Source organism: Ambystoma mexicanum, chromosome 10, assembly GCF_040938575.1.
Source record: "Ambystoma mexicanum isolate Mex_15411 chromosome 10, UKY_AmexF1_1, whole genome shotgun sequence".
NCBI classification, from domain to species: Eukaryota; Metazoa; Chordata; class Amphibia; order Caudata; family Ambystomatidae; genus Ambystoma; species Ambystoma mexicanum.
Genome location: NC_090932.1, coordinates 899,293,669 through 899,320,914, shown reverse-complemented (window position 1 = coordinate 899,320,914; position 27,246 = coordinate 899,293,669). Strand labels below are relative to the sequence as shown.

At 47.2% G+C, this 27,246-nt stretch overlaps 1 protein-coding gene across 7 annotated transcripts in view; it reads left to right on the top strand.

Annotated features, from left to right (window-relative positions):
* ATP11B (ATPase phospholipid transporting 11B (putative)) overlaps positions 1-27,246 on the top strand; it is a 1,683,501-nt gene that overhangs the window by 1,102,374 nt on the left and 553,881 nt on the right. For 5 of the 7 annotated variants that reach the window (XM_069618659.1, XM_069618656.1, XM_069618660.1 and 2 more), the window contains 2 exons: positions 6,120-6,258; positions 21,014-21,037. In XM_069618659.1, the coding sequence (XP_069474760.1) occupies positions 6,120-6,258; positions 21,014-21,037 (163 nt within the window). The remainder of the gene's footprint in view (positions 1-6,119; positions 6,259-21,013; positions 21,038-27,246) is intronic. The other 2 variants (XM_069618658.1, XM_069618657.1) reach the window with 1 other exon arrangement.

Here is a 27,246-nt window from a genome sequence, read left to right as displayed (position 1 = left end):
TACACACACACCCTATGGACAGTTATCTCAGAGCCTGCAGAACATGAGATGAGGGATGGCTTCCTCAGCATTGTGGGTGATGGCAGGGAAAAGATGTGTCGTGGAGATTTGTCTGGCTGAGGAAGTCCGGTTTCACACAAGATGTGCAAACCAGATTATTGGACATGCCTTGTGATGGTTCCTTTTTGTTTGGCCAAAGGTGGATGATAGCTTGGGAAAGTTGCAAGCTTCAAAAGTGGCTGCTCAGTTGCTAGGTGCGTCTGTCTGTACACCAAGCCACTCAGCCCGCAACTCAAACCTGGAAAGTAAAGCCTTTCTTTTGTTATTACAGCTATCAGAGCCACGGAAGGAAAGGCCAGACATATACCAGAGAAAATTTACAAGACCATCTGGAGGCAGAGGTGGAAACACATCTGCCCACTCCAGTCCCCTGCAGCATTGCAGCTGCCCAAAAACTGCTTTGAGAAATGTTCTCGCTATACAGCGTTAGGGAGACACCTGCTGCATCAATCCAAAGAATAGTGCAGTATTAGTTAATGCCTGCCTTTCCTACCGCCCAAGGGGCTGTCCCCCGTTTAGATACCTCAGTCTGGGCCCGCAACTCCAGCAGGAGATATCAGCCTTGCTGGATAAAGGTGCCAAAGAAATGGTACCTCAAGAGGTAAGTGAGATTCCCTTTACTTCTTGGTTTCAAAGAAGAGGAGAGCGCTGTGACCCATCTTGGACCTGAGACACTTGAACAAGTTTCTCAGGAAGGACAGGTTAAAGATGGTAACACTTTTGCAGATTCGCCAAGCCCTTGAGTTTCACGATTGGTTGCTGTCTCAACTTCAAGATGCTTATTTACAGTTCAGAGTGCGCAGTGCTGCCTTTCAGTCTCACCTCGCCCCACTCCCTATCCCACCCCTCACAAGGGTTTATCACCAAGCTGTTGGCAGTGCAGTGATGGTGACCAGTCTAAGAAGGGGATAAATTATCATTTTCATTCACCTGGATGATTGGGTGATCAGCGCCTATTTTCCAGATGAAGCTCTAGATCACTTCACCCGCACCTGCCGCCTCTTGCACAGGCTGGATTTCTCTTTCAACTTCAAGATGTTCCAAGCATCAATTAACCTGCATTGATGCAATTCCTAAGAGTGGAGCAACTAATATGTTTGCACTGGTCCAATTTATTGGGCCAGTCTGGGATCGGAACTTGGTATTTTGATGGGAGCTCCATGGGCCCACGCAGTCAAGTCCCCTCAGACGTCTGACTTGGAAGGTGATTTTCCTGGTGGCTATAACCTCTGCAAGTTGGGATGGTGGCCATAACCTCTGCAAGTCGGGATGGCGAGAAACGCTCCCTCTCCTGCAAACCTCCATAGATGGTTTCCTCTAGAGATAGTTACTCTCAAGGTGAGAACATATTTTCTTCTCAGACTAGTGCCTGAATTTCACTTGCCTTAGAAAATCCAGCATCTGGTGTTCTACCCTCAAACCTCACCTTTCTAAGGAGGGAAGATGCCACAGATTGGATCCCAAAAGAGATTTGAGTTTATACTTGTCCAGGACTAGAGAATGTAGATTGGAACACAGGAGACTCTTGTAAACAAGCGCATCCATTACTTTAGACACACAAGGGGGTGCATGACAGTCATCAGAAGTGACACATGCTCAACTGCAATGAGGATATGATCTTAGTCCCCCTAAAAACGGAGTGGCTGATGGAAGGCCTTTTGTCCATAGAATTATGGACATACCCTCCCCTGGGAGTCAAGAATAGCGATCAGGCCAACAGCCGACGTGTACCACACGGACACTCAACAAAGCACTTTTGATTGTTGTGGACACGGATTAGCAGCAAGGGGCCTAAATAGGCAACAGACGGTCAGTGGTCAGGTACATACTAGCCTGTATGCAGTAGATTGACAAATCCCTACCCCCGAATTGAAGCAACAGCCAAAGGAGAGAGGAGTTAGCTTAATCTCCTGGAACATAGCTGGACTAAGGAAACCTCTGATAGATCCAGACTGGTGTAGCTTCATTCAGGGATATGAAGTGGTATGTTTCCAGGACACCTGGGAATTGGTTGAGCTCACATTCCAAGGCTATGGGGTCCATCAGGTGCCGGCCACAAAGGGGCTCAAAGGCAGGCCGTTTGGTGGACTACCAATATGGATTAGTACTGCCCTTGATTGGCACATTTCTAATATAGACTCTAGCTCCTCTAATGTACAGTATCTGGTTTTTAGTTCACCGGATGCTCAACCAATTTCCATTATTAATGTATACAATCTGGTCACAAATAAAACCTTGAACCATGCGATCAAATTTGCAAGGAACCTTGTAGAATCAAGAGAGTCAAACGAGGGCTTGGAAAATAGAAACATATTGGCTGATGATCTGAACCTGGGAATCTAATCCGCATCCGGATTTAGTTGGAGCTTGGGATGATTATGATGAGGTATGGGATATTTAATCCATGGACTCATCGATACTGGGTAGGGTTCATCCACAGGCCCTCGGCTGTGCTGCTAGTTTCCTTAGCATTGTCGTAAGTGCTTGTAACGGGTGTTTTAGAAAGGATCATCCGGCAAAACCTACTTACCAAGGAAATAAAAGCACCATGCACAGAAACTGTATCCTGTTATCAATGAAATTATGGGCTAACATAAAGGTCCTGGAAAAGCAGGGAAGTGACCACAAGCCATAGTCCCTAAAGCTGACCAACTTGGGTAAATACGAGAGCAATTACCAAAGTGATCCTAGTTATCCTGTCCAAATTCAAGGGCAATCTAAACAGATCATCAAATATCTTGACCTTCATCTAGATTTACTGAAAACTATTATTTACGAGTCGATTCTGCCTGACTTGGAGTGCCTTGTAGTAATGGGCTCTAGCAATGGAGACATGCACTCTGTATATGATCATTTGATCCAGTCCATACAACCCTTTGTGACTAAGTCCAGTAAGAACATAAAGAAGCATGCTATAAAACATAATATCTGGTTCAATGAGGACTGCAAGATAGCAAAGCTTGATAACTTGAATCGTTTAAAAAAACACCAGGCCCCAGATAGAAAGGCATTGAAGTGCCTCAGTGCAAAGTATAAATCCTTGATAAAGATCAAAAAAGATTCCGGGAATGGGGAAAAATGCAGGAATGGGGAAAAATGCAGGAAGTCTTGCAGTCCAGGGATACTTCTAAGTTCTGGAAAATAGTCATTGGGAACAGAGAAGGGTGTGGCAATGATGTAGCTGATAACGTAATCCATAGCACCTGGAGACATTTGCAGAACCTTTATGGACATGAAATGCAATTCGGTACAGTGAGTCCTGTAACGCAGGATGGGAATAGAGTAAATTCCCCAGCTTCAATCCAGTTTGAATTACGGGAGGTCTACAATGCTATCTGCTCACAGAAGTGGGGAAAATCCCCTGGACCGTATCTTGTTCCGATAGATCTAGCCAAGGATGAACCAACTATATGGGCACCAGTGTTATGGCATTTGTTTAACACAACTCTTAGATTAAACAAGGTACCCTCATCCTGGCAAAATGCGACAATCATTCCGATCTATAAAAAAGGAGGGAGGGAAGAAACAGGGAACTTTATGCCGATCTCCCTGTTGGATGGAGTAGGGAAAGTGTTCAACAGAGTCATCTATGAGCACCTCCAGGAATGGGTGATTCAGGAAAATGTGGTAGACCATCTGCAGGCAGAGTTTTGTCCCCAAATAAGTATGATGGACCAGGCATTTTGCTTACATTTGGTTACTCAGAAATATACGATCCTGAGAAATATGAAGGTATATTCTGTTTTTATCGATCTCTGGACCGCTTTTGAATCTGTCACGAGAGCTACTGTGGTCAATACTGATAGAGGGGGGTACCACTGGATCTTTTGCGCATCATAGTAGAAATCTATTCCAAAAACAGCACCTCTGTGCGCTGGGGGCTGGTGGGAGTGTTAACTGAACCATTTGAGGTAACCGGGGGTGAGGCAAGGATGTGTCCTCGCCCCCCCCATTGTTCCTGCTATATATTGATGAAATAATACACCATGTGAGATCCAAATGTTCTGACCAACCGAAACTAGGTCAGGAAGCCATCCCAATGCTCCTTTTCGCAGATGACGCTGTTCTTCTGTCTACATCTGTGAGGGGGCTTGCAATCACCCTTGAAGCTTTCGTGAAGAAATGCTCGGAGTACAAAATCAGCCGTTTTTCACCCAAAATTCACAAAGCTTAACTGGAAGATCAATGGATTTCCCCCTTGAACAAGTGCAATATTAAGACTACCTAGGGAAAAGATTTAATGAGCAGGGTAGCTGGACATCGCAGTTGGACAAGTCTAGTGTAACCTTGGAAAAATATGGGGGAGCAATAAAGAGGTTTTTCTTTGCCCATGGCCAGGGTGCGATTTCCCTGGCCCTCAAAATGTATGCTGCCCAGGTCAAATCTGCAGCCCTGTTTGGGGCAAAGATTTGGGGCTGTTCGACTAGCCATAAATTGGGGCTGGCCGAAAGAGCCTTCTTGAAAAGACTACTTGGGGTACCATCAACGTGCCTGGGCTGCCCAGTCTATTTGGTGCTGGGCCTATGGCAAATTCAGAGTGATGTCCGCCACAGACCGATACTTTATTGGCTTAGACTGTGGTCAACCCCTGAACTTAAAACATTTTCCGAGGCACTAACATATATGTTGAACACACAGGGTGGCAGAACTCTACTACGGTTAATACATGTTAAAAAATATTTGCTGGAAATTAACCTGGAAGACCTGTGGTACAATCCTCAAAGAATTATTTCGGGAGATGTAGATCGAGTTAAGAGAAACTCGCGAGTGACAGCAGAGATCGAATTGGTTAACTTGTGTAGTGGGCTGGCCACAGGAACTGCATACCTGTCCAGTAAGTCTGCTTTGGGGGTTGAAAACTATCTAGACTTGGTTAGACCCTCTCTCGTGTGCACCCTGTATTTGAGGTATATATTTTCTCAACTAAATTTGGCATATCGCTCTAAAAAGTTGGAGCCCTCTGGTAACTACCTTTGCTTGGTGTGTGGTTCAACCAAGGAATATATAAGTAATTTCTTGTTTTTCTGTCAGTGCTACCATGTATGTGGCCAGGTGTGTAGGTCCATGTGAAGTCCATGTGTAATGCATATGGCATTGGTCGAACAAGTGATGCCCTCTTGCCTTTTGGGTGTAGTAGTGACATAAATGTAGTGGTTTTTGTAGCAAGCTGTATCCATCAGGCATGGTGTATAAGAACAAGAATATTTAAAGCTGGAGGATTCCAGATTTAGTATGCCATTATTCTATAATCTGTCTAAAAACGACCTCATATTCCACTAGTATGAATGTGATTATTACATTTGATTCCTGATTTCTATTTATGTAAATTTATATGCACCTTATTGTGGTTTTTGTAGCTGTATGATGCTGCTAATATACTTAGGATGCACTATTTCCTGCAATTATATGCACCTTTTGATAAGGGCTGGGGATAGCTATAGATCATGCACTATGACAAAAAGGTCCCAGTTGGTTTTAGAATGTTCTGTATTTTATTCACTCTCTGTATAACATAATGGTATTTTAAGTAGCATAAATGATGTATTAGTTATTGTATTATTAATTGTATACTTAGAAATTGTGATAATTTGTGCTTCCTTTCTTGGCAAATGCCAACATTGTTGAATACAAGCCATATGAAATTAAATGAATACATGACAGACTGCTGCTGAAATGTTTTCTGTGATTTAGCTGTAGCTGCTAGAATAGATCTAAGATGAAGAATCTCTGGGAGTAGTATCCATCAGAAATGCAGTTTCAGTTCATTTTGGAGTTTTGCGCAGTGCTACATGTCACCTTGTGGCCACGTCTGAGCGCTAGGCTTTATAGTGGTAGTTATTGGTGTATTTTTGGATAGTAGTTCGAATCAACTTGGATGTAAGGTGTTGCACCCACTGCCCCATTAAGTATTCCTCAATCACCAACCTCATTGCAGCTGGCTTTTAGTAAAGAGCAGTCTAGAACTTTTGTTTTTATTTGCAGATAAAGCACTTTGTCATGCTAATCTGTGTAGCGTGTTTTTAAGAACACATTATTAAATTGTTATTTTGTTTCCACAGAGACATTAGTAAAAATGCCCTACTTGGCTTTAAGCCATTTCTTTACTGGACACTTTTGGGATTCAGCCATGCCTTGCTTTTCTTTTACGGCTCATACTTTCTGATGGGGGAAGACACATCTTTACTGGGAAGCGGCCAGGTAAGATTCAGAATGTACTATTCCGTCCACGTTTTACAATATTAAAGTTTTAGCAACACCATTTCTTGAGCGGTTTTAGGAAGTTCACAGTTGCATTTCTAAGCACATGCATTTTCAGAATGCCTTTAAAGTTACAAAGCTTAATATTTTCATAATGGAAATGCTCTGTAGGTGAAGATGGAATTCCTCCAATCCTGGTTACTAAAAATTGAAACAAAATTGCTATGTGATGTTCGCAAGCTTATTCATGATGAAATAATTTCCCTTTTACTGAAGCTGCGAGGGTAAAAGAAGTATTTTTGAGATTTAATTAGCTGTTCTTGTATTTTGCGTAGAAATATCCAGCTGATTGTGGGTAGTCTCAAACTCTTTCTGCAGTCTCGCTATTCAGTCAACCTCAGTTTGAATTCTGGGTCATGTATGCACATATTTAGAATTGCAGAACGGTACTACTTTGAAGGTAATGTTCCTCAACACGAAATAGATTTTTTGCTTTTACAAGACTTCTGATTTTGACATTTTATTGCTGCTGAACTCAAGACTACTGAGTGTTACATCAAGATCCAGTTTTCCCAAATGGATATTTATTTAGATGAAACGAAATATTTGTGACTATTTAAAAATATTTTACAAAATAAAACTCTTCCGGAAACGTACATTTATTTTGTTGTTGTTGTTGCTTTAATTTATTATGCCTTTCTTTAAAAAAAAAAAAACGTTCTTTATTGCTTTTCATTAACAGTTAATCAGCCATCACAATAATTCCCCTATACCATCCCCCCTCCATATCTACCCCCTGGCTCTTGACACATCTCATAAGGTATTACTTATGTCTGTCTAATCATATTATTGCTTCCGGTGTCATTATGGTTAAACAATCACTTTTGGTTGTAGTCTGACGTCTTCCGGGTATGATGACCTCTGCCCTTTGTGGATTAGTAGTCTTTCCAGAGTGGTTTCCCGTTTGCTATAGCTCTCGCAAATACTTCATGTTTCTTTGGTTTCATTGAGGCAGGTAACTTCCCCCCAGTTGGGTTTTATCCATTACAGGGTTTCCCCAGTGGTTTGTATATCTTGTTGTAGTTCAGGGTAATATTGTTGAAACGGAGACCAGTAGTCGAATGGACGGCTACTAGCTGGAAGTGTTAGAGCATAACGGGTTTCCCTTTGCTCGCATGTATTCAGAAATTCTAGCCATCTCATAAACTTGGGGGCATTGTTTTTCCCCCAGTGTTCTGGCGATCAAGTACCTAGCCGTTACAGTGGCCATCCCCAACAATTTCCTCTCGATGCGGGACCCCTCTTTGATCAGGGCTAGGAGCCACAGCTCTGGTGTATAGGCCTGTGTTGTCAGTAGTATTACAGTCATTGCCTCCATAATCTTCAACCAGAAGGGTCTGATTTGCGGACATGTCCGGGCCACGTGATAAAAATCGGCTGAGTCTGCGTTACATCTTGTACATGAGATGGATCTCTCAGGGAAAAAATCTGCTTAGTTTGATCAGGGAGTAGTATACTAGGTGTAAGAACTTGTACTGTATTAGCCTGAACCAACTGTTCAAAGATAGGTTCGTGTTTGCATGCAAACAATTTTCCAGTGTTCCTCGCTCAGCACTGTTTCCAGCGTTCTCACCCAGACATTTCTATGAGATCGCTCCTTCTCTACTCTCCCACCCCTAGTCAATCTGTAAATAGTTGATAGCAGTTTCCTAGTGGATAGAGGATTAATCCCATATTGCAGAACTGGGTGGGGTGTGGGGGTAAGGGTCTGGCGGAACCTGGGCCATCTACTTTTCAATACTTCCCTGATCCTGAAGTATAAAAGCATGGTCACTGCATTACATTCCCCCCTAGTACGTAAATCTTCCCATTTATAAACTGCTCATCTTGCACCGGGTCGCCCAGTGTCTGGACCCCTAATTTCTGGAAGTGAATCTCAAATGATCTGTCGTGTGTAAGCGGGACCCCGCAGATTTTATATGCAGGAAGTTCAGAGAGATAGCAAGTTTCAGTCCATAAGATTTGGCCTATCCGCTCCCAGGCTCTACATGTCACGGCTATGGGTTGGACCTCATTTTGGGGTGTCTTATCCCAGTTGCCCCAGATCATCCCCAATAGATTGTTTGGGTTCACGACTGCTTTAGCCAAAAGGGTGTGAAGGGAGTCAGTGGTGGGGGATTTCCATCCCGCTATGTACTGGACCTGCGCTGCTAAGAAGTATAGATATAGATCAGGATATTCCAGCCCGCATTTTTCATATGGCAGTGGGAGGGTGTCCTAGGATATCCTAGCTTGGCGTCCTGCCCACGCTACCCGAAACATTAGACTTTTTGCTCGTGTCCAGTAGTGTGTAGGGGGCCAGATTGGTACGTTATTGAAAACATAAAGTCATTTAGGTAGAATGACCATTTTAGCTAGGACTATGCGGGCCGCTCTGATATAGGCAGGATGATCCATGGTTCTACTTTATGTTCCAGTAGCTCGAGTGCTTTTACATAGTTTTCCTTGTATAGGGTTCCCATCCTCGGGGAGACCATGATGCCCAGGTATCACCCCCAGAACGGGCACAGACCCCACGTTGGCTTGGAAATAGGTGTGTATGTCCTGGCCATTCTCCCCGCGAAAAAAGCCACATCTAAACCGCCACCGTAGTTGCCTAGGGAGCCCTGTCAAGTTGGTTATGCAGACTAGTACTGGTGAGTGGTCGGACAGAGTCCGGAGAAGTATATTAGCTTCTGATATGCCTCTGGCCATGGGAGGGGTGGTCATAACATAACCTATCCTGGACGAGCTCCCGTGGACACTGGAAAAGAAAGTGTACCCACTTTTCAACCGGTGTGTTCCTCGCCACACATCATGCAGGTCATGATGGTCAGCAATGGCGGACCATGCTTGGGCAGCGTGAGGCGGGGGACTGCTGCGCTGTAGTGGATTTGTCTAGTTCCAATGTGAGCGCCATATTAAAGTCGCCTACCCAGAGGATGTTGGATTCCGGGAATCTATGAATATGTTTAGCGCATTGATGGAAGAACTCTGGGGAATCTTTATTAGGCCACCCTTGCAGCCAGTGAGTACAGGTTTTTTGAGAAGGTCCTCACTCTTATGAGGTCCCTCAGATGGGTGTCATCCTGCGGGATATAATCAGGGACATGCTACCACCAGTCCTGCCACAAGCGCCTATAGTCATTCCTCCTATTGCTCCAGTGCCCCAGGCCCCCGCGCAGCCCCAGCTGCCCATGCCGGGTCCTTCGATTCCGGCTTCCCTGCCTCTGACAGTTTAGGTGGTTCCCCACCACCCTCCATAGCAGCCTCCGGCTCCTGTCTCCACACCTCAGCCTTCGGCGCCCAGGACTCCTCCACCTGGTCCGCAACGTCCGGACATAGTGGACACTGATGAGGACGACGACCCCGGCACGTCGTCTTCAGCCAAGGCCTTCCATGAACGGCTCACAGGATTAGCCAAGTACTTGGGGCTTCCACAACCCAAGGTTGAAAAACCGGAGGCAGGGGTCCTGGCCGAGGTCCTCACTCTACACCCCGTGCAAGAACAGGGATCCCGATGCAGAAGGACGTTGTCGCCTTGGCCAAAAAGGAATGGTTTAAACCCCCTGCCTACCAAGCGGCGCCTTGACGTCAGGTACAGGAAATTGGATGGGGATCCATTCTTGCTGTCGGCGCACCCTCAACCACACCCATCAGTGATTGCCGCAGCCTCACTCTACTCCAAGCCTCAGTCGTCCTCAGCTACCTCTTCTTCGGCACTTCTAGGCAAGGAGGAGAAAATCTTGGAGGCTTACGGAGAGGTTTATTGCAACGCCTCACTGCACCTTGGTCAGTCTAATGCAAATGCCATGCTCACAGCCATTAATCAGAGGCTTTAGCGGGAAATAGACTTCCTTCCAGAACATCCGGTGCACAGTCGGGCACGTTTCAAGGCGGGGCTGGCGGAAGCTAAAATGGTGGCCCAGGATATCATTGAGTCCACCGTTGCACACACAGACCCCTCAGGCCGTGCAATCTGCATTGCCACGGACATGAGAATGACTGCCAGGCTACAGGCTACCAGGTTCAACACAGACGTCCAGCAACGTATATTGGACCTGCCATTCGATGGTGGCGATCTTTTTCATTCCACCATCGATGAGGAGCTTGATAAGAAGAACAGTCCCCAGACTGCAAAATCCTAATCTATCCTCACGAAGTCCACGCGCAAGACGTACAGCCAGACGCATCAGCGTTACGACAAGGGGCGGGTCTTCAGCAGGTTCCGGGGCTTCCTGGAACGGAGCTAGAGACAGCCTGACCGGTCTCCTATTCAGCACCGGGGTAAAAATCTCAAGGGGGAGCAGGGGCTTCTTTCAGGCCCCCTCCTCAGCCTCAGAGGGAAAGAAGGCATGACATGCCCCTGAAGGTCCACGTGTCTCCAGTGGGAAGGGCGGGCGGGGATGCTTGCCCTTCACGCACATTTTTGGCACGCAAGGTTCGCGGACTCCTGGATACGCTCAGTAGTTTCCACAGGCTACCACCTACCAGTTCCTCCCTCTCCTCACCTCCCCTCCCCTCCCGCAAAGAGGTCCCAGCCTCCCAGCGGAGCTTGGGCTTCTACTCCAGGATTTTCGCCATACACATGAAGAACCAGGCTGGCCCCAGAGTTGTGTTGGACCGTTCGACCTTGAACCTTTCCCACCCTCTTCAAAAATTCAAGATGGTTACCCCAGCACTTATTGCGGAGACACTGTGCAGGGGAGACTGGATGTGCTCCCTGGATCTGAAGGACGCGTACCTACGCATCCCGATGTGGCAGCCTCATTGGTCCTTTTGAAGGTTCAGGATCATGGGCTTTCATTTCCAATACAGGGTTCTAACCTTTGGCCTCAACTCAGCCTCCAGAGTCTTTACCAGATTTATGAATGCGGTGGCACCCCTTCTCAGGGCCCAGGGTCACTGTGTCTACCTGTGCCTGGACGACTGGCTCGTCCAGGCGAGTTCCCCGGAGGCAGTCGACCACACCTCTACCGCCCTCATGAAGACGCTGCACGAGTTGGGATTTTTCATCAATCTCAAGAAATCACAGCTGGAGCCTACGCAAAACCTAACGTTCCTGGGCCTCATCTGGGATATGAGCACCGAGAGAGTCTTTCCCTCGGAGGACAAGATCACAGCCATCAAGAGGGCCACAGGTCATTTTCTCAGCAGAGCAGTGACCTCAGCACGGTGATACCAACACATCCTGGGTATCAGGGCAGCATGTCTACTGGCAGTGCCGTACACAAGGCTCAAAATTATATGATTGCAGCTGCACTTCGCAGCCTCGTGGAATCAGGAGCGGGGTTCCCAAGTGGAGCTGGTCAGCATTCCTCCATTTCGAAGGGATTGTGTCCTCCGACGTATTCCTCATCTTAGATATCTCCTTCCAGCTCTGCTGGCCTCGGGAAATTTTTCTCTAGATGTCCCTCGACAGCCGCCGTATCGACGCAGACGTCATCCTGGCTATAAAGGCCACGCGCAGCGCCCGTTGCTCAGTTCCGTTTTTCCGCGCTTACTCAGTATCTCAGAATACCGTTGCTCAGTTTTGTCAGGTTAAACCTATTTATCTCGAGTTATTTGATCCGTACTCAATGGCTTCTTCGTCGGAACCGACAACTCCTCGATCCGGCTTCAAAAAATGTCGTGATTGTGGGAAAAAGATGTCGCTGACTGACCCTCACAGAGTTTGTCTGTGGTGTTTGGGAGCTCAACACCATTGTTCGGAGTGCGAGGACTGTATGTCCATGACAGCTAAGGCCCTGAAGGAGCGTAGGGGGAAGCTGGAGAAAGGTAAGACTTTTAAAGCTTCTTCTTCGTCGACGAAGTCAAGACATTCGTCTCCTCGTCACCATTGGCGCTCCAGATCTCGGAGTGGGTCTCATCACTCCTCGAGATCGAAGCACTCAAAGAGGAGACGTTGAAGATCCCCTTCTCCGTCTTCCTCTTCCTCTGTTTCGCCAAAGAGAATCCCGTGCCCCACGAAACATAGTTCCCGGGCTGAATGGGAGGAATTCTGCAAAAATATGATGACCGTCTTCGAGAAAGCGGCCTCGACCCCCTCGAAGACTGCCGAGAGCGATGCTCTGGTCGAAAGACCCGAAGGTCAAAAACGCCGCGAGTCGCAGTACCCGGCGAAGGAAACCTCTCGAGCGCGTCACAAACCCTGGAGTAGGACTATGACCTCCAAACCTTCCTCGAAGGTTCCGTTGAGGTCGATGTCTTCGACGCCGTTGTCGAAGGGACCTTCGACACACGAGTCTGTCGACTTGACGCCAGCTTCGACACCGGTGTCGACGCCAAGAAAAGTCACGGTTACGACACACCCAGTGACTATCCCCAGGTCCTCGACGTCGATGGCTTCGAGATTGTCGAGCAGAATCCCAATTCTGTCGAGGTCTTCGAGGCCTCCGCCTTTGTTTTCGACGCCACGCTCGAAGCCTTCGGCGTCGGCGACATCGACGTTTTCGAGGCCGATTATGACAAGTTCGGCACCCTCTGCCTTGGAAATGGGATTTACACCCTTTATGAGTTCGGAACAATTGAGAACTATGTCCTCAATTATGGAAGAGGGTGAATTGTCTGAACAGAGACACATTTGAGTTGCAGGGACCTGTAACCCCAATTAGAGAGGAATTTTCCTCTGAAGAACGCAGGTTAAAGGATCTTCATGATTCCTTACATGAGGCAAGTGGGTTAGACACCTCCCCTGAGGTGGAGTTTGCTAGGCCAGACCCGGGGGAACATGCTGAAACCCCCTATAGAGCCTTAATGGCCAGGATCACAGAGTTTATGGGGTGGTCTGCACCTTCACAATCTTTCAACAAGATGACCTTACGGATATTCTTGACAAAGGCCCACAGGAGGATACTGTGGTACCTTTTCATAAAGCTCTTCAGAGGAAGATTATGACGAACTGGGAAACCCCAGATGTCGTACCGGCAGTAAATAAAAAACTGTCTACAAAGGACAGGGTATCCTCTACAGACCCGGAGTTTTTGTCTAAACACCCATCCCCAGAAAGTCTGGTGGTACAGGCAGCATCCTCTACCGATGTCAAGACGGCTTATCCTACCGTCCCACAGGACAGGGACGATAAAAAATATGATGCTATGGCAAAGAAAGTTTTTTCGGCATGTAGCATGGCGTTAAAATCTGTTAATGCTACTTGCACCCTTGCTAGATTCAGCCATACACTTTGGGAGTGTGCTTCTACAGCGGCTGACTGCATCCCGGAGGGAGAAGAAAGGGATACGTTCCTGAATATTATACAGGACGGTAAAGACGCTATGTGCGAATCCCTCCAGACGGGCATTGATTCGGCTGACAGTATCAGCAGAGCAATGGCGGCAAGTACAACAACCAGGAGATTCTCTTGGTTGAGAAAGTCTGGTTTTGCCCCAGATGTGCAAGCCAGGCTCTTGAACATGCCATTCAATGGCTCTTCTTTGTTCGGGAAAATGGCGGATGACAGTTTAGAGAAACGGCAAACTTCAAAAGCAGCAGCAAAATCCCTAGGCGCTGCAATCCGTCAGACACCTTTTCGTCCCACAGGCACCTCTGCGAGGGGCAAGTCCTTTTGCTTCTACTCCGCATTCGGAAGAGGTAGAGGACGACCGGCTCAAAGGGAGCAAAGAAGAACTACCCGAGGTGGACGGGGTAGATATTCAAAAGCCGCAGCAACAGCAGGTGCCTCTTTACCATCGGCATCTGCATCAGCCGCCCCGAAACCACTCTGAGGACTTCCCTCACAGGACATCTGTAGGAGGCAGGTTGACTCAACATCTGGCGGTATGGCAGGCTATCACGTCAGATGCTTGGGCATTGGAGACAATTGCCCAAGGTTACTGCCTACCTTTCCTACGTATACCTCAGAGTCATCCACCGGGGATCAGCTCTCAGAAAGCTCCATATCCGCTCCTCTTGCAGGAAATTTTGGACCTGCTAGAGAAAGGTGCCATAGAACCGGTACCTGTATCTGAGAGGAACAAGGGCTGGTACTCCCCTTACTTTCTCATTCCAAAGAAAGACGGAGGACTGAGACCCATCTTGGACTTGCGAGAATTGAACAAATTCCTCAGGAAAGACAAATTCAAGATGGTCACTCTTTCTCAGATCCTCCAGGCCCTTCAGTTCCAGGACTGGTTGGTATCTCTGGACCTTCAGGACGCTTATTTCCATGTGCCTATCCATCTCAAACACAGGAAATACCTGAGGTTCGCAATTGGCAACTCTCACAATCAATTTCGAGTGCTGCCATTTGGGCTGACCTCCGCCCCGAGGGTCTTCACCAAGTTAATGTCGGTAGTGGCGACAAGTCTAAGGAGGGAAGGGATTCACATCTACCCCTACCTGGACGATTGGCTGATCAGGGCTGTTTCTTCGGAACAAGCTCAGATCCAGCTAAATCATGTGTGCCACTCCCTTCACAGACTGGGCTTCTCCCTCAATTTAAAGAAGTCACAAATGATACCATCGCAGAGACTCCAGTTCATAGGAGCGATCCTGGACACTTCCCTGGGAAAAGCCTCGCCACCAGAGGTGAGGGCTCAAGATATTCTACAGATGGTTACCAAGTTCCAAGATGCCCAACGTCTCCCAGCCTTCGACTTTTTGAGGTTGCTAGGCCTCATGGCATCCTGCATTTTCCTAGTGCCAGAGGCTCGCCTGAGAATGAGATCCCTCCAGTGGGCACTGAGGACTCAGTGGTCATAATTCTCAGGGAGAATGACAGATCTTCTTCAGGTTCCCGACAGGGTGGCTCGAGACCTTCAGTGGTGGGCCTGTCAGGAGAACATTCTGAAAGGAGAACAGTTTTGGCAACCCTGGCCGGAGATAACAGTAGTCACGGATGCCTCACTCACGGGGTGGGGAGCCCACGCCAACGACTTGACCATCAGCGGTCGTTGGTCTCCATCGGAGTCCAGACTACATATCAACCTGTTAGAGCTGAGAGCCATCAGACTTGTGCTGAAGGCGTTCCTGCCAGCTGTACAAGGGAAAAATGTCCTGATAATGACGGACAATACGGTGGCCATGCACTACCTCAACAAAAGAGGAGGCGTAGGATCACTACCCCTGTGCAGAGAGGCGATGCAGCTCTGGTTTTGGGCAATCCAAGAAGGAATCTCTCTATCGGCAGTTCACCTAGCCGGAGAGAAGAACTTGACAGCGGACGCTCTGAGCAGGCAGAGCACAGTCTCCCACGAGTGGGAGCTAGCTCAGGAAGTCCTTCAAGAGATCTTCGCCCTTTGGGGAACCCCTCAGGTAGATCTGTTCGCCACCAGCCTCAACAGGAAGTGCGATCTGTTCTGCTCAAGGGAATTTCCCCCGAGAGGAGCTCTGGGAGACGCGTTCATAGTGGACTGGGAGTTTCCGCTTCTGTACGCGTTCCCACCGGTCCCTGTCATTCCTCAAATGATCAGGAGGTTGAGAAGATTCCGGAGAACCATGATCCTAATTGCCCCGGATTGGGCCAGGAGAACGTGGTACCCGGACCTTCTAGACTTGTCCATCTGCCCTCCAATTCGACTTCCACTCAGAGAGAACCTACTCTCACAGAAGGGAGGTCAGGTTCTCCATCCAGACATCAAAACCCTCAACCTTCACGCTTGGCTTCTGAAAGGCTGAGGTACAAGGATTGGGACCTCCCTGATGATCTTATGGAGGTGTTGCTTTCGGCAAGGAGACCAGCAACAAAGTCTTTATACCGCTGCCGTTGGAACAGATTTTGCAGCTGGTGTAGAGAACAGAATATGGACCCTTTTTCATGTGGTACACCAATGGTTTTGTCCTTCCTACTATATTTGGCAAATTCAGGCCTTCAAGTTGGCACCATTAAGGGCTATCTCGCAGCGCTATCCATCTTTAAGCGTACTGCGGAAGAACCATCCTATTTCAAGTTACCCTTGGTAATACAATTTCTAAAGGGGCTAACCAATGTTTATCCCCCAAGACCATTCCAAGTTCCCCTATGGGATTTAAACTTAGTCCTAACTTTCTTGATGGGCACACCTTTCGAACCACTCCATTCTTGTTCGTTAAGATTCCTTACCCTTAAAACTGTTTTATTAATAGCACTTACATCTGCTAGAAGGGTGAGCGAATTACAAGCTCTTTCTTGTAAACCCCCTCACACGATCTTTCACAAAGACAAAGTTGTCCTGCAAGTGAAGCCTAATTTCCTCCCAAAGGTGGTTTCTGAATTTCATATCACTCAGAAGATTACCTTACCATCTTTCTATCCTCCTCCTCACCCGGGGAAAGAGGAAGAGAGGTTACACAGGCTAGACCCTAGAAGGGCTTTAAGTTTTTACATCAGTAGACTAGCCAGGATAAGACAGCCAGACCAGCTGTTTGTAGGTTACACAGGTCACAAGCTGGGGTTACCAATAACTAAGCAGACCATTTCCAGATGGATCATTCTAGCCATTCTGGAATGTTATAAACTGGCAGGAAAAGAGCCCCCTCAAAACCTTAGGGCTCATTCGACCAGAGGTATTGCAGCTTCATCGGCCCTCCAAAGAGGTGTGCCGGTTAAAGACATCTGTGCGGCCGCTACATGGTCGTCTGTCCATACCTTTACACGATTTTACAACTTGGATTCCTCCTCCAGTCAAGAGACTAGGTTTGGAAGGGCTGTACTGCATTCTATTCATCAATAGAAGACAGCATGAAGTCAGTACTCCCTCCTCCAATAATAGAATACTGCTATGGGAGCCTATCTAAGATGAGGAATACATCGGAGGACACAATCCCTTCGAAGAACAAGTTACTTCTTACCTTGTAACGTTCTTTCGACGGGATGTTCCTCCGACGTATTCCTCATCGACCCTCCCCTCCATCCCCGCAGTTCTACTTCCCTTGTTGTTGCAGCTTACGCTCCTTCAGGGTGATTAGTTTAGTCCAGAAAGCATTATTGTGGGCTACAAAACGGAACTGAGCAACGGGCGCTGCGCGCGGCCTTTATAGCCAGGATGACGTTGGCGTCGATACAGCGGCTGTCGAGGGACATCGACTCGGAGGACGTCGACGCGCAGCGCCCTCTAGAGAAAAATTTTCCGAGGCCAGCAGAGCTGGAAGGAAATATCTAAGATGAGGAATACGTCGGAGCAACATCCCGTCGAAAAGAATGTTACAAGGTAAGAAGTAACTTGTTCTTCTCCACCAGTACCACGTCTGGTGGAGCACAGACTGCAAACTGAGGATAGGGAGGCCTTTCAGACATCCGACCCACAGGTTATCATCACCACTGACTCGTCCTTGGGAGGTTGGCGAGCCAGACTGTGCCGTCAGGGCGTCCACAGAGCTTGGCCTCTCAAGGAACAGGATGCCCATATCAGTTGGCTGGAGCTGAAGGATATCTGGCTTGTTCTGAAGACCTTCCTTCCCATGATCAGGGCAAGATGATCCTCATACAAACGGCCAATTCCACCAGCATGTACTACATCAACAAGCAGGGTGGCACCAGGTCTCCACCCCTATGCTCTTTGGCAGTCAACATCTGGCAATGGGTTCTGGAGAACAGCATGCACTTAAGGGCAATCCACCTCCCCGGGGAGTCCAACTTGGAGGCGGCCAGACTCAGCAGGCTGGGTGCGGACAACTATGAGTGGCAGTGGAACGAACAGGTCCTTCAGGGGATCTTCAACAGATGGGGGTCATCCTCAGGTGGATCTCTTCGCCACCTGGTCGCCATGTAAGCCACGATTCCCAATGTTCTCGAGGGACAAGGTCAAACTTTGAGAACGCCCCTCCCTTTTACCTAAGGTTGTGCCTGAGTTTCACCTTATCCAAAAAACCTGCTTACTGTAAGATTTTTTTTAATCGGGCAACAACTAGTTTCCCCAATTTTCATTTATTGAATAAAGATATATTTATCGACCTGGGACCCCTAATTTAAAAATATTAATTCCCGACAGCCCCCTTCCCTTTCAGGATAAGAAACATGCAGGGTTGTAAAGAAGGCCTATTTATTAAAATAGAAATATTAAATCAATTTAAATATAAACCCACTATACACCTCTGAACTCCCAATGTCAATGGTTACTACAATGAAGAATGATCAATGTACTTGTTACTTGAATAGTCAAAACAGCATTAACTTAAAAGTATGCTTTTTAAATCACACGCATCATATGCACATTTGATTTACCCAGAGCGCACATCCACCATGCGTGAAAATTGTATGAGGGATCAGGATAATGTTGTCATTTATAGGAAACTAAACTAAATTTAATCAGAACATCCCTGTTTATCTAAGTCTCTCTACATATTCCCTATTGAATGATATGTTCTTCAAATGTGATCCTTTTACTAATCAGTTTGTCAAATTGCTCTCATTTGGGTGAATCCAATGATGCTAGTCTAGTTTTGGCATGACATGTGATATCCTTGTGACAGATTTGTTTGTTTTACCCTTTGATTCTTTCATCCAACAATTATTTTCCCGTCTCAGAATAACGGCCTAGCCGGCACAGGGTAAATTCCTTAATCACAAGTGCTATTTATCCTACGTGTACTTGAGGGAAGAAATAATTTTGCTAATTGTGAGATACTCAACCAAGATTTTAGTTGTTATAACTTTACCACCGTTACTAAACATACTGGCCCTCATTACGAGTTTGCCGGTAATGTGCCAGTGATTCTGTGGAGCCGGTGGCACTGTTTCCGGCAACCGCAACCACGGCACAGCCATCTGCCCCTGCAGCAACACCAGCTATGCCCACGGAGGCACAGCCGGCTGCCCCTGAAAAACAGCAGTGTGGGCCACCAAGATGGCCACTCTGGTGCTGTGCACGTGCCCTGGGCTGCTGCTTGTGCGCAACGGTCCTGCTTGCACGGAGGGTCTTGGAGGGGGAACGAGGCAATCTCAGCACTACCTGAGTCCCTCACCCTTTCAATGCAGGTGGCCCAAGAGCGCAGGGACAAGGCAGGTTCCGACCCCCCCTCAAACATCACCACACCTGCCAGCTCACAGCAGAGCAGCCTTCCTGCGCCTGTCAGGGTCATTGAAGAAGGGCCGGTCCGGTGAAAAGAAGCCACGGAAGTGACCCAGTACCAGACTTTCAATGGTAATACTGCAACCTAGGTGGTGTGTTGGGGAGGGTGCGTTTGGGAGGGTTAGTTGGGGGAGGGTGTGTTGGAGGGTTGGTTGGGGGGTTAGTATGTGAGGGGGTGGTTGGGACGCTTAGTTGGGGTGATTTTGGTGGTACTCACGTTTGGTTATGTTAGTTATTTCAAAAATATACATGGTTCAGCAAAGGGATTTACGTCTGGACATTCAGTTTGTGAAGTGGAGTGCTTTGTTATTGCGCTGCATCACATGCAGTGTGTGCCATGGATTGGCGTACGAGGTTGGTAAGCCAGTGTTTTAGGTTTCCTTTGAATCTTAGTGTTGTGCACTGCTCTTACGTCATGAGAGAAATAATTCCTGTGTACAGTGTAATACGCAGCTAGGAGATTAGGGTCTACGTTTCTAGTTGTAATGTCACGAATGGAGGATCATACAGTGATACACTCTGTGATGTTATGTATGTATCAATATTTTAATGCATTTTACCACTATCTAGAAACCCACTCTATGTTCTCATCAACAGTGTGGTGCCAATGGAATTTCTGACTTTGTCCTTTTTATCGTGTTGAGTTAGTCATTCATTAATCCATTACCATATCCTCTCTATGGGAGAGTAGCTTTGTATGTACCTTATTTTATCCTATATCAATTGGAGGTTCAACGATGTAGCTACAGTTACGTGAGAGGTTATTTTTATAGTTTTGTCTCTGTCTGCCCTCTTCTGGGGGTCTCCCGTTGTTTCAACAAAGTAAATTACTTTGTGGTAATTTACTTTGTTGCAACCACTTCGAATGGCTTTGAATTTGGTACATGTGGGCAGGGGTGGTAGTGAAAGAAAAGGGGGAACCCTCAAATTAAAAAATAAATAGGAGAACAATTCCAAATGATTGCAACGAAGTAAATAACCACAAAGTAATTTACTTTGTTGTAATAACGTAGAACCCTTCTGGGACTTGTAGTTTGTTTTTTTCTGCACTACTGTTCCACTTGCCATTGTCTGTTACTGTTTGTGCCAATGTAATTTAACTGTTTTCGTAACACAAAAAGTGCCCCTCCTCATGTGTCTTAGTAAGTGAAATCAGGTGATGGCTGTCAGTTAAGTAGTTACATGTGCAATAAAAGGGCACTTTGTTTAGCCGTTTTGGTAGACATGGTGGCATAAGCCTGTGCTGTATTGCAAATTCATGTAACACTTACCTAAACATTTGAGGTCAACCCAGAAACAAAGTGTACAGCCCACATAAATGTTTTGGCTCATATTGAAGTCTGTTTGTAATCAACCATTGTCTAAAATCTAGAAAAGTGGATGTACTTAACACTCCATGAAATGGGGTAAATTTATTTAATAACATGGCTTGCTTACTCAATGATTCTACTAGGCTCATCATGAGAAATCCATAAACATATATCAGTATATGTATAATCAAATATGAAATAAAATATGCATATACGTATTTCCAACTTAAACAACATTTTAACATTTGGAGATTCAAGTTGTACTCTATTTAGGTGTTGAAACAGTAACACACAATTTACTTTTTGCAAACAAATGACTCCTTATTTAGTAGTACTGAAAAACCTTACGCTATACTTCTGCTTGACATTTTGGTTCTACTTTTTTCTTTTCTTCCTCCTTTATGCTTTGCATGCTGTCAGGTACTGAAGCCAAACAGGCAACTGGTAAGAATAGCATCAAAGGCAGAGAAGATGAATATATGAATATGTTGTAGTTTATTTCCATGAAGTTGAAAGATCTGGCATCTTTTTCTAATGAAAACATTCCTCCAACAGATTCCTCATCTTTGAAATCTTCTTTCAATGACATCTAGATGAGACCATTTTAGGAAAAGCTACCAGGTAGTGCTGTGTGGTTCAGAGGTAGGTTCCATCATGGCTCATTGGTGACATTTTGCACCGGAAACAATATAATTTTTATATTCATTCACTGAAAAAAAATCTTAGCAAAGGTGCAGATCAGTTGCACGGATTTAACGCAACAAATCCCTTGAAATTCAGCAGATATGGGAAGTCATGACCAGCTTAACTCGGCGCGTTCTTGTTGATGTCCCCCATAATGCTATGTCCCCCATAATGTACTTTAACTAAGGCTTTTCCAGTGAATTTCGAGGGGTTTGTTATACAATGGATTTTTATGAGCCACTAGACATGGCCTTCAGCTGTGGCCAGTGACCACGTCCTTTGGCCGTGTCCACTGTACATGTTCCCCCCAATATGTTTCTTTTGGACCCACTAGGTGGCTGCGGTCTTCCCCCAATATGTTTCTGTTCACTATACATGTCTTTCAGGCCCAATAGCCAGGGACTGTGGGGCTGGACAGTGAACACGCCCTTCAGCAGCGCCCACTGTATATTTTAAAACACTAAAAGGCCCCTAGCCATGGATTTCGGCCAGGTCCACTGTACATGTTCCCTCAATATGTTTCTTTTGGACTCACCAGGTGGCCATGGAGGACTATAGATGTCTTTCAGGTGCACTAGTCAGGGCCTTTGGACCTGGCCTTCATTCCCGATCCAGTTTTCAACTATAACCCTGAATATGAGAAAAACGTTTTAGCTCTGTACTTGGTCCACAGCCAAAACGCCCCAATTTCACATGGTCTCCTTTTTCCCCCCTCCCCACCTCTAGCCTGAGGCCATTTCATTCCTTTTCCTCCTCCAAAAGGCATTTTTTCCACTTTTCGTTTTTGGATAATCATGCCTATTTTGAAAATATTCTGAAAAGCCTCTCTGCTGCAAAGTACTATGTGAGATATAGCTCTGGTTCTCCATCAAATATTTTAACAACTACGGAATAACCCCATACCCCTCCTGGAAATATGAGTCAGCACTTCGTGCCCAAGTTTGTCATACCTGGTCTAATTCTGTCAGTGTTTTTTTCTTTGTGCAGCGAAGAAATCTGGACTTTTTCTCTGTGGGGAAATTAATAGGAATATGCAGAAAATAGCATTTTTTGATTTAATAACTTTGGGATGGGGGGTGTGACAAACCTTTTGTTTGCAAAATATTAGCCACATCCGTCATGCAAGTCAAAATGTATTAGCAATTCAACTGATACTCAACTATAATGGGACAACCCCTGCACTATACTATGTACACACCCATAGTGGGCTGGGAGTGTATCCCAAACTATCGTTGCCACTCCCCAAAAGTGCTTGCAAACCTATTGCATGCTTTCTTTAAACCCTCCCTCTGCCATATCATAGCAGCCAACATTATTATTTTAGTCCTTAAGTGGTCCATGATTGCCAGTGTTAGGTTATGGTAAATACTTTATCTCCTCTAATAAATAATAAAGGCTGTGCTACGCAATGATGAATTTTGAATGGGAAGGTGGGGAAACATGGCATTAAGCCTGTGGGCAATGCTGTGAATTAATGTAAAAGAAACCAGCTGAAAGCGGTTGTTTATCTGTTGGTAAAGAAACATGCACTGTTGTCTTCCTTCCTACGGATTATTGGTTTCTTTCCAAGGAGCTAGACCTTGTAGAACCCAAGGTTGCACTTTGTAATGATACATTTCCTTGTTCCTCATCTCATCTCCCGTGTAGTCTGCACTTGGAAAACGTTCTTAGACACCAGACAGTTGTCACAGCCCTTGGAAGATGAGTAGACTTAAGGTTTGTGTGAGGGTTTAAATGAAAAACCTTTATACTCCTACGTCCTGTCCCCTTTCTTCCATCCTTGTGGGCATCACCCACCTAGATCCCCTCTACAAGGCGTGCCGTTCATTGTTGCGAGTTACTTGTTGCCCTCCTGTGTCTTCATTTGTTGTGACGCCGGGCCCCCTCCTCCTGCCCCCCTGCACATTCTGAGTCGTGTGCTACAGGGCTGTGCATCTCTCTCTCTCTCTCTCTCTCTCCCTCTCTCTCTCTCCCTCTCTCTCTCTCTCTCTCTCTTTCTCTCTCTCTCTCTCTCTCCCCCTTCTCCACCTACCTCCTTCGCACTCCTGTGATGCTCTGTCCCTCCCATCTTCTCAAACTGCTACTCTATCTCTTGCCCTATCCCTCTCACAAAGTCTGGAAGGAAGAAGTTCGAGAGACATCCTGGTCTCCAACCCAGGCCTCCCTATCGCTTATACCTACATCAGTGTTTCCTTAGACAGACTCTCACTGACATCCTTTTTGTCATCCCCTCTCCAGACTATGGACCCTTCATATGGTCTCTGTTCTCTCTCTTTTCTCCTCCTCTCCCATTAATGGTGGCACTAGGTGGGAGGTCCTCTTGGCCCCCTTCCACTCCTCCAAACCATCTTTAATGTCTATCTGAACAGCACTGTCTTGGTTCAGGGCCCTCAGCCCAATCTCATCCTTTTTGATAGGCGTTTCCCCCATCTTATCAACTTCCTCCCTTCTCCTGCTACTCCTTCCGCCATCGCTCTGGCACCCTCATCTTTCTCCTCTGCCCACACTCGGGGCCCCTCTACCACCTCCGCAGGGTGTACCTCAAGCCTGTACCCCTCCACTGCAGTCTTTCAAATGTGGCAACCTGCTCCACGTTGTTACTCTCAACTCTTGTGCTGCTGTCAAACACTCCTCTGACATCGCACCTCCTCGAAGAACTCGACCTAGATGTCCTTGCTCTCACCGAGAAATGGTTTACGGGCAGTTCTGTCACAAGTTTTGACACACTCCTCCCTGTGGGCTATAAGATCCTCTCCAAACCCAGAACCAACTGTCATGGAGGTGTGGAGTAGCCCTGATCTTTCTGGAGTGGGTCCAGGCTTCGGCCTACTCCTTCTTTGAATTCCTGGTCAGCCGGCTCTCTATCTCTCCTGGCCTCTCTCTAACTGTGGCCACCATCTACAGGCCACCCGGCCAGGTCGCTCTCTTCCTCTCTGAATGACCTGTCCTCTCCTCTCTCCTTGCTTTGACTTCTCATCTTCTCCTCCTCTGAGTTCTCAACATCCCACTGGATGCTTCTAAACCCTCCTCTGGGCTTTTCCTCAACCTCTGCTACACTCTTTCCATTCTGCCCTTTGGCCCGACACACTCCGCCGGACATAATTCAGATGTTATCACCTCAACCTCTTCTCTAACCCTCTCACCACTCCTCCCTCTTAGACTGACCTCTTTGTATTCTCCTCTCATCTGAAACTCTATCCCTCAGGCAAATACATCCCAGCCCCCCAGCACTGCCACCTACTTTCTCAGTCATTCGGGCCATGAAGCGTATGTCAGTGGATGCCTTTGTCTCTATTTTCTCTGCTCCTCCTACTATTGAGGCTGACTCGCACCCTGACACAGCCCTTTCTAATCTGCATCTTTTTATTTCCAACACCCTGGATATCCTTGCCCCTGTCATGAGAATCCGACTGAAGCCTACCTCCAGGTGCAACTCTTGGTATGATTCCAACCTCACCGTCCTGGAACGCAATGGCAGGGTGGCTGAGAGGAAGTGGAGGGCTTTGGGCGCATCCTCTAACAATCTGGCCTGCCGTCTGCTTCAAAGGCAATAGACTCTCTGTCCTGTCCAAGACGAGAGCACACATTCAAGCCTGTGTCTCTGCAGCCTCTAACAGCATAGCCAAACTCTTTAAAATCTGCATGAAACGGGTAAATCTTGTTGCAGCCTCTACCTCTCCAGTTCCCTCCCAGGCCTTCTGTATGGCTCTGGCCTCTCACCTCTTTGCTAAAACTCAGGACAGCCTGTCCTCTAACTCCTCTTCCCCTCTCGGCCCCCCGTGGCCATCTCTCCCTCTCCCCCTCCTTTCTCCCCTTTCTCTCTGACAACACCTGATGATCCATGAAAGTGTCGTCCAAACAAGTGCTCCCATGCTCCTCCAGACCCATCAAGGACCATATTGACACCATCGCTCCAGCCGTGGCCGATTTCTGTAATCACACTTTCGCCACTGGAACTTTCCCCTCCCCCCTTAAGCACTCCCTTGTGCACCCCCTCCTAAAGAAGCCGTCTGCCGATCCTACCTGCCCGGAAAACTATCGCCCAATCTCCATCACCCCTTTCCTGGGAAAACTCTTGGAAAAGCTGGCCATCTCCCAGCTTACTCTCTACACTGAATCTGTTGGTTTTCTCCATGACTATCAGTCTGGCCTCAGAGCTGCCAGAGGCACAGAAACTGCTCTCCTGAACACCCATGAAGATCTGTTCTCTAACTTTGATTCAAGTATTCCTTCTGTCCTCATCCTCCTTGATCTTCCTCTGCTTTTGGCACGGTCAACCACGCCATCCTGGCCAATCGACTCCGTAAGAACCTGAGCATCACTGATCCGGCCCTCGAGTGGCTGACCTCCTTCCTCTTGGACCGCCCCTTCCACTTCGAACTTGGTCCCTTTCTCTCTACCTGTGGCGTTCTCCAGGGCTCTATCCTCTCACCCTGATTTTTCAACCTCTACGTGGCCCTTTGACCCACCTGAACTCTACCTTCTCTAACTTTCAGTGTTATGCGGATGACACTAAGCTTTACTTCAGGTTCCCCTCAGCCTCCTCTTCTCTCTCGTTCATTCCAGACTGTGTATCCGTGATTCAGGATTGGTGTGCCTCCAACTAGCTCTGCCTTAATGCCAGTAAGATGGTGATCCTTCTCATTGGGACCCCTGCTTTCCCTCTCTGTCTGGCTGCCCGCCTTGGGCCCTCTACTTCGCCTTCCTGCGAGGCAATAAACCTTGGTGTCATCTTCGACTCCACTTTCTTTCTCTCCTCATATCTCGGACATCACCAAGAAGTCCCACTACCAGCTTCACCTCCTCATAGGGACTCTTCCCTTTCTCACTTTCCGCCAGAAGCTTACTGTTTCCAGGAGCCCTGGTTCTCTCTAGGCTAGACGACTGCAGGACTTATCCTGGCCTCAAGCCCAGGGATTGTATTTCTCCAGCCCTGAAATCTCTCTACTGGCTCCCGGTGGCTGCAAGGATCAAGTTCAAGACCCTTTGCATTGTCCGGGGCCCGCACTTCATCCAACACTCTCTTTAACTTCCTTCTCAAGCCCTTCGCTCAGCTACCTCCAACCCTCTAAGAGTTAGATGCTTCTCCAGTCAGAGAGTGGGGGATAGATATCTCCTCTGCAGGTGCCTCCCTCTGGACTGGCCTCCCTGCCCCTCTCAAACTTGAGCTGGACCACCTGATGTTCCGGAAGCACCTCAAAACTTTCCTCTTCTCTGCTTTCTCTCCCTCCCCTGCTAACCTACCTGTCTGCTGCAACGACTGGTTGCTTGGCTATGCTCAGAGTCTCACTTGGTACCAAGCTTATTCTTGATCAGTCACCCTTGCACTGCCTCACGGCCTACCATGCAGGTAGGGGCTGTAACTGTAACTCTACAGTTCCTTGTTCACCTTGCACTACCCAGAGCTGCGCTGCCCTGGCTGCACTTACTCTGAGCATTGCTCCTCCCCTCTCCCTTGCACTCCCCCCTCCCTTTCCTCTTGCACTTCTCATTCTCGCACTTGCACGATCTGAATGACACAAGACCTAGTAAGATTGTTTGTCTTGTCCTACCTCTGTCTTCCCTCCCTAGTCCTGTCGTGCCTCGAAACGCATGTGTACAGGCACATTATAAATGACTGTTCATATCATATAACATGGGTATGGTACCAGAAACTTTGTCTGTGAAGAATTGTGCTTCCCCTTTTTAGTATAGTGCCCAGGGGCACACATGGTCATGGTCTTGGGCGTGGGAACATCCTGCTGAGGTCCCGCCTTCCGGTGCCTCACCTCAGTCTCTTTTTCCACACAGACGGTATCAGACCTGGCAGCCAGCGCGGACACATTATTTAGCTTTCCGCTTGCTCCCCATTTAGTTTTTTCAATATTCTTTAACTTCCCTTTGGTGCCTCGACTCACCCGACGCCTGTTGGCCGCAGGAGGATTCACATGATGTGCCTCATTCGCCCACTCGTTCCCGGACTCGGACCC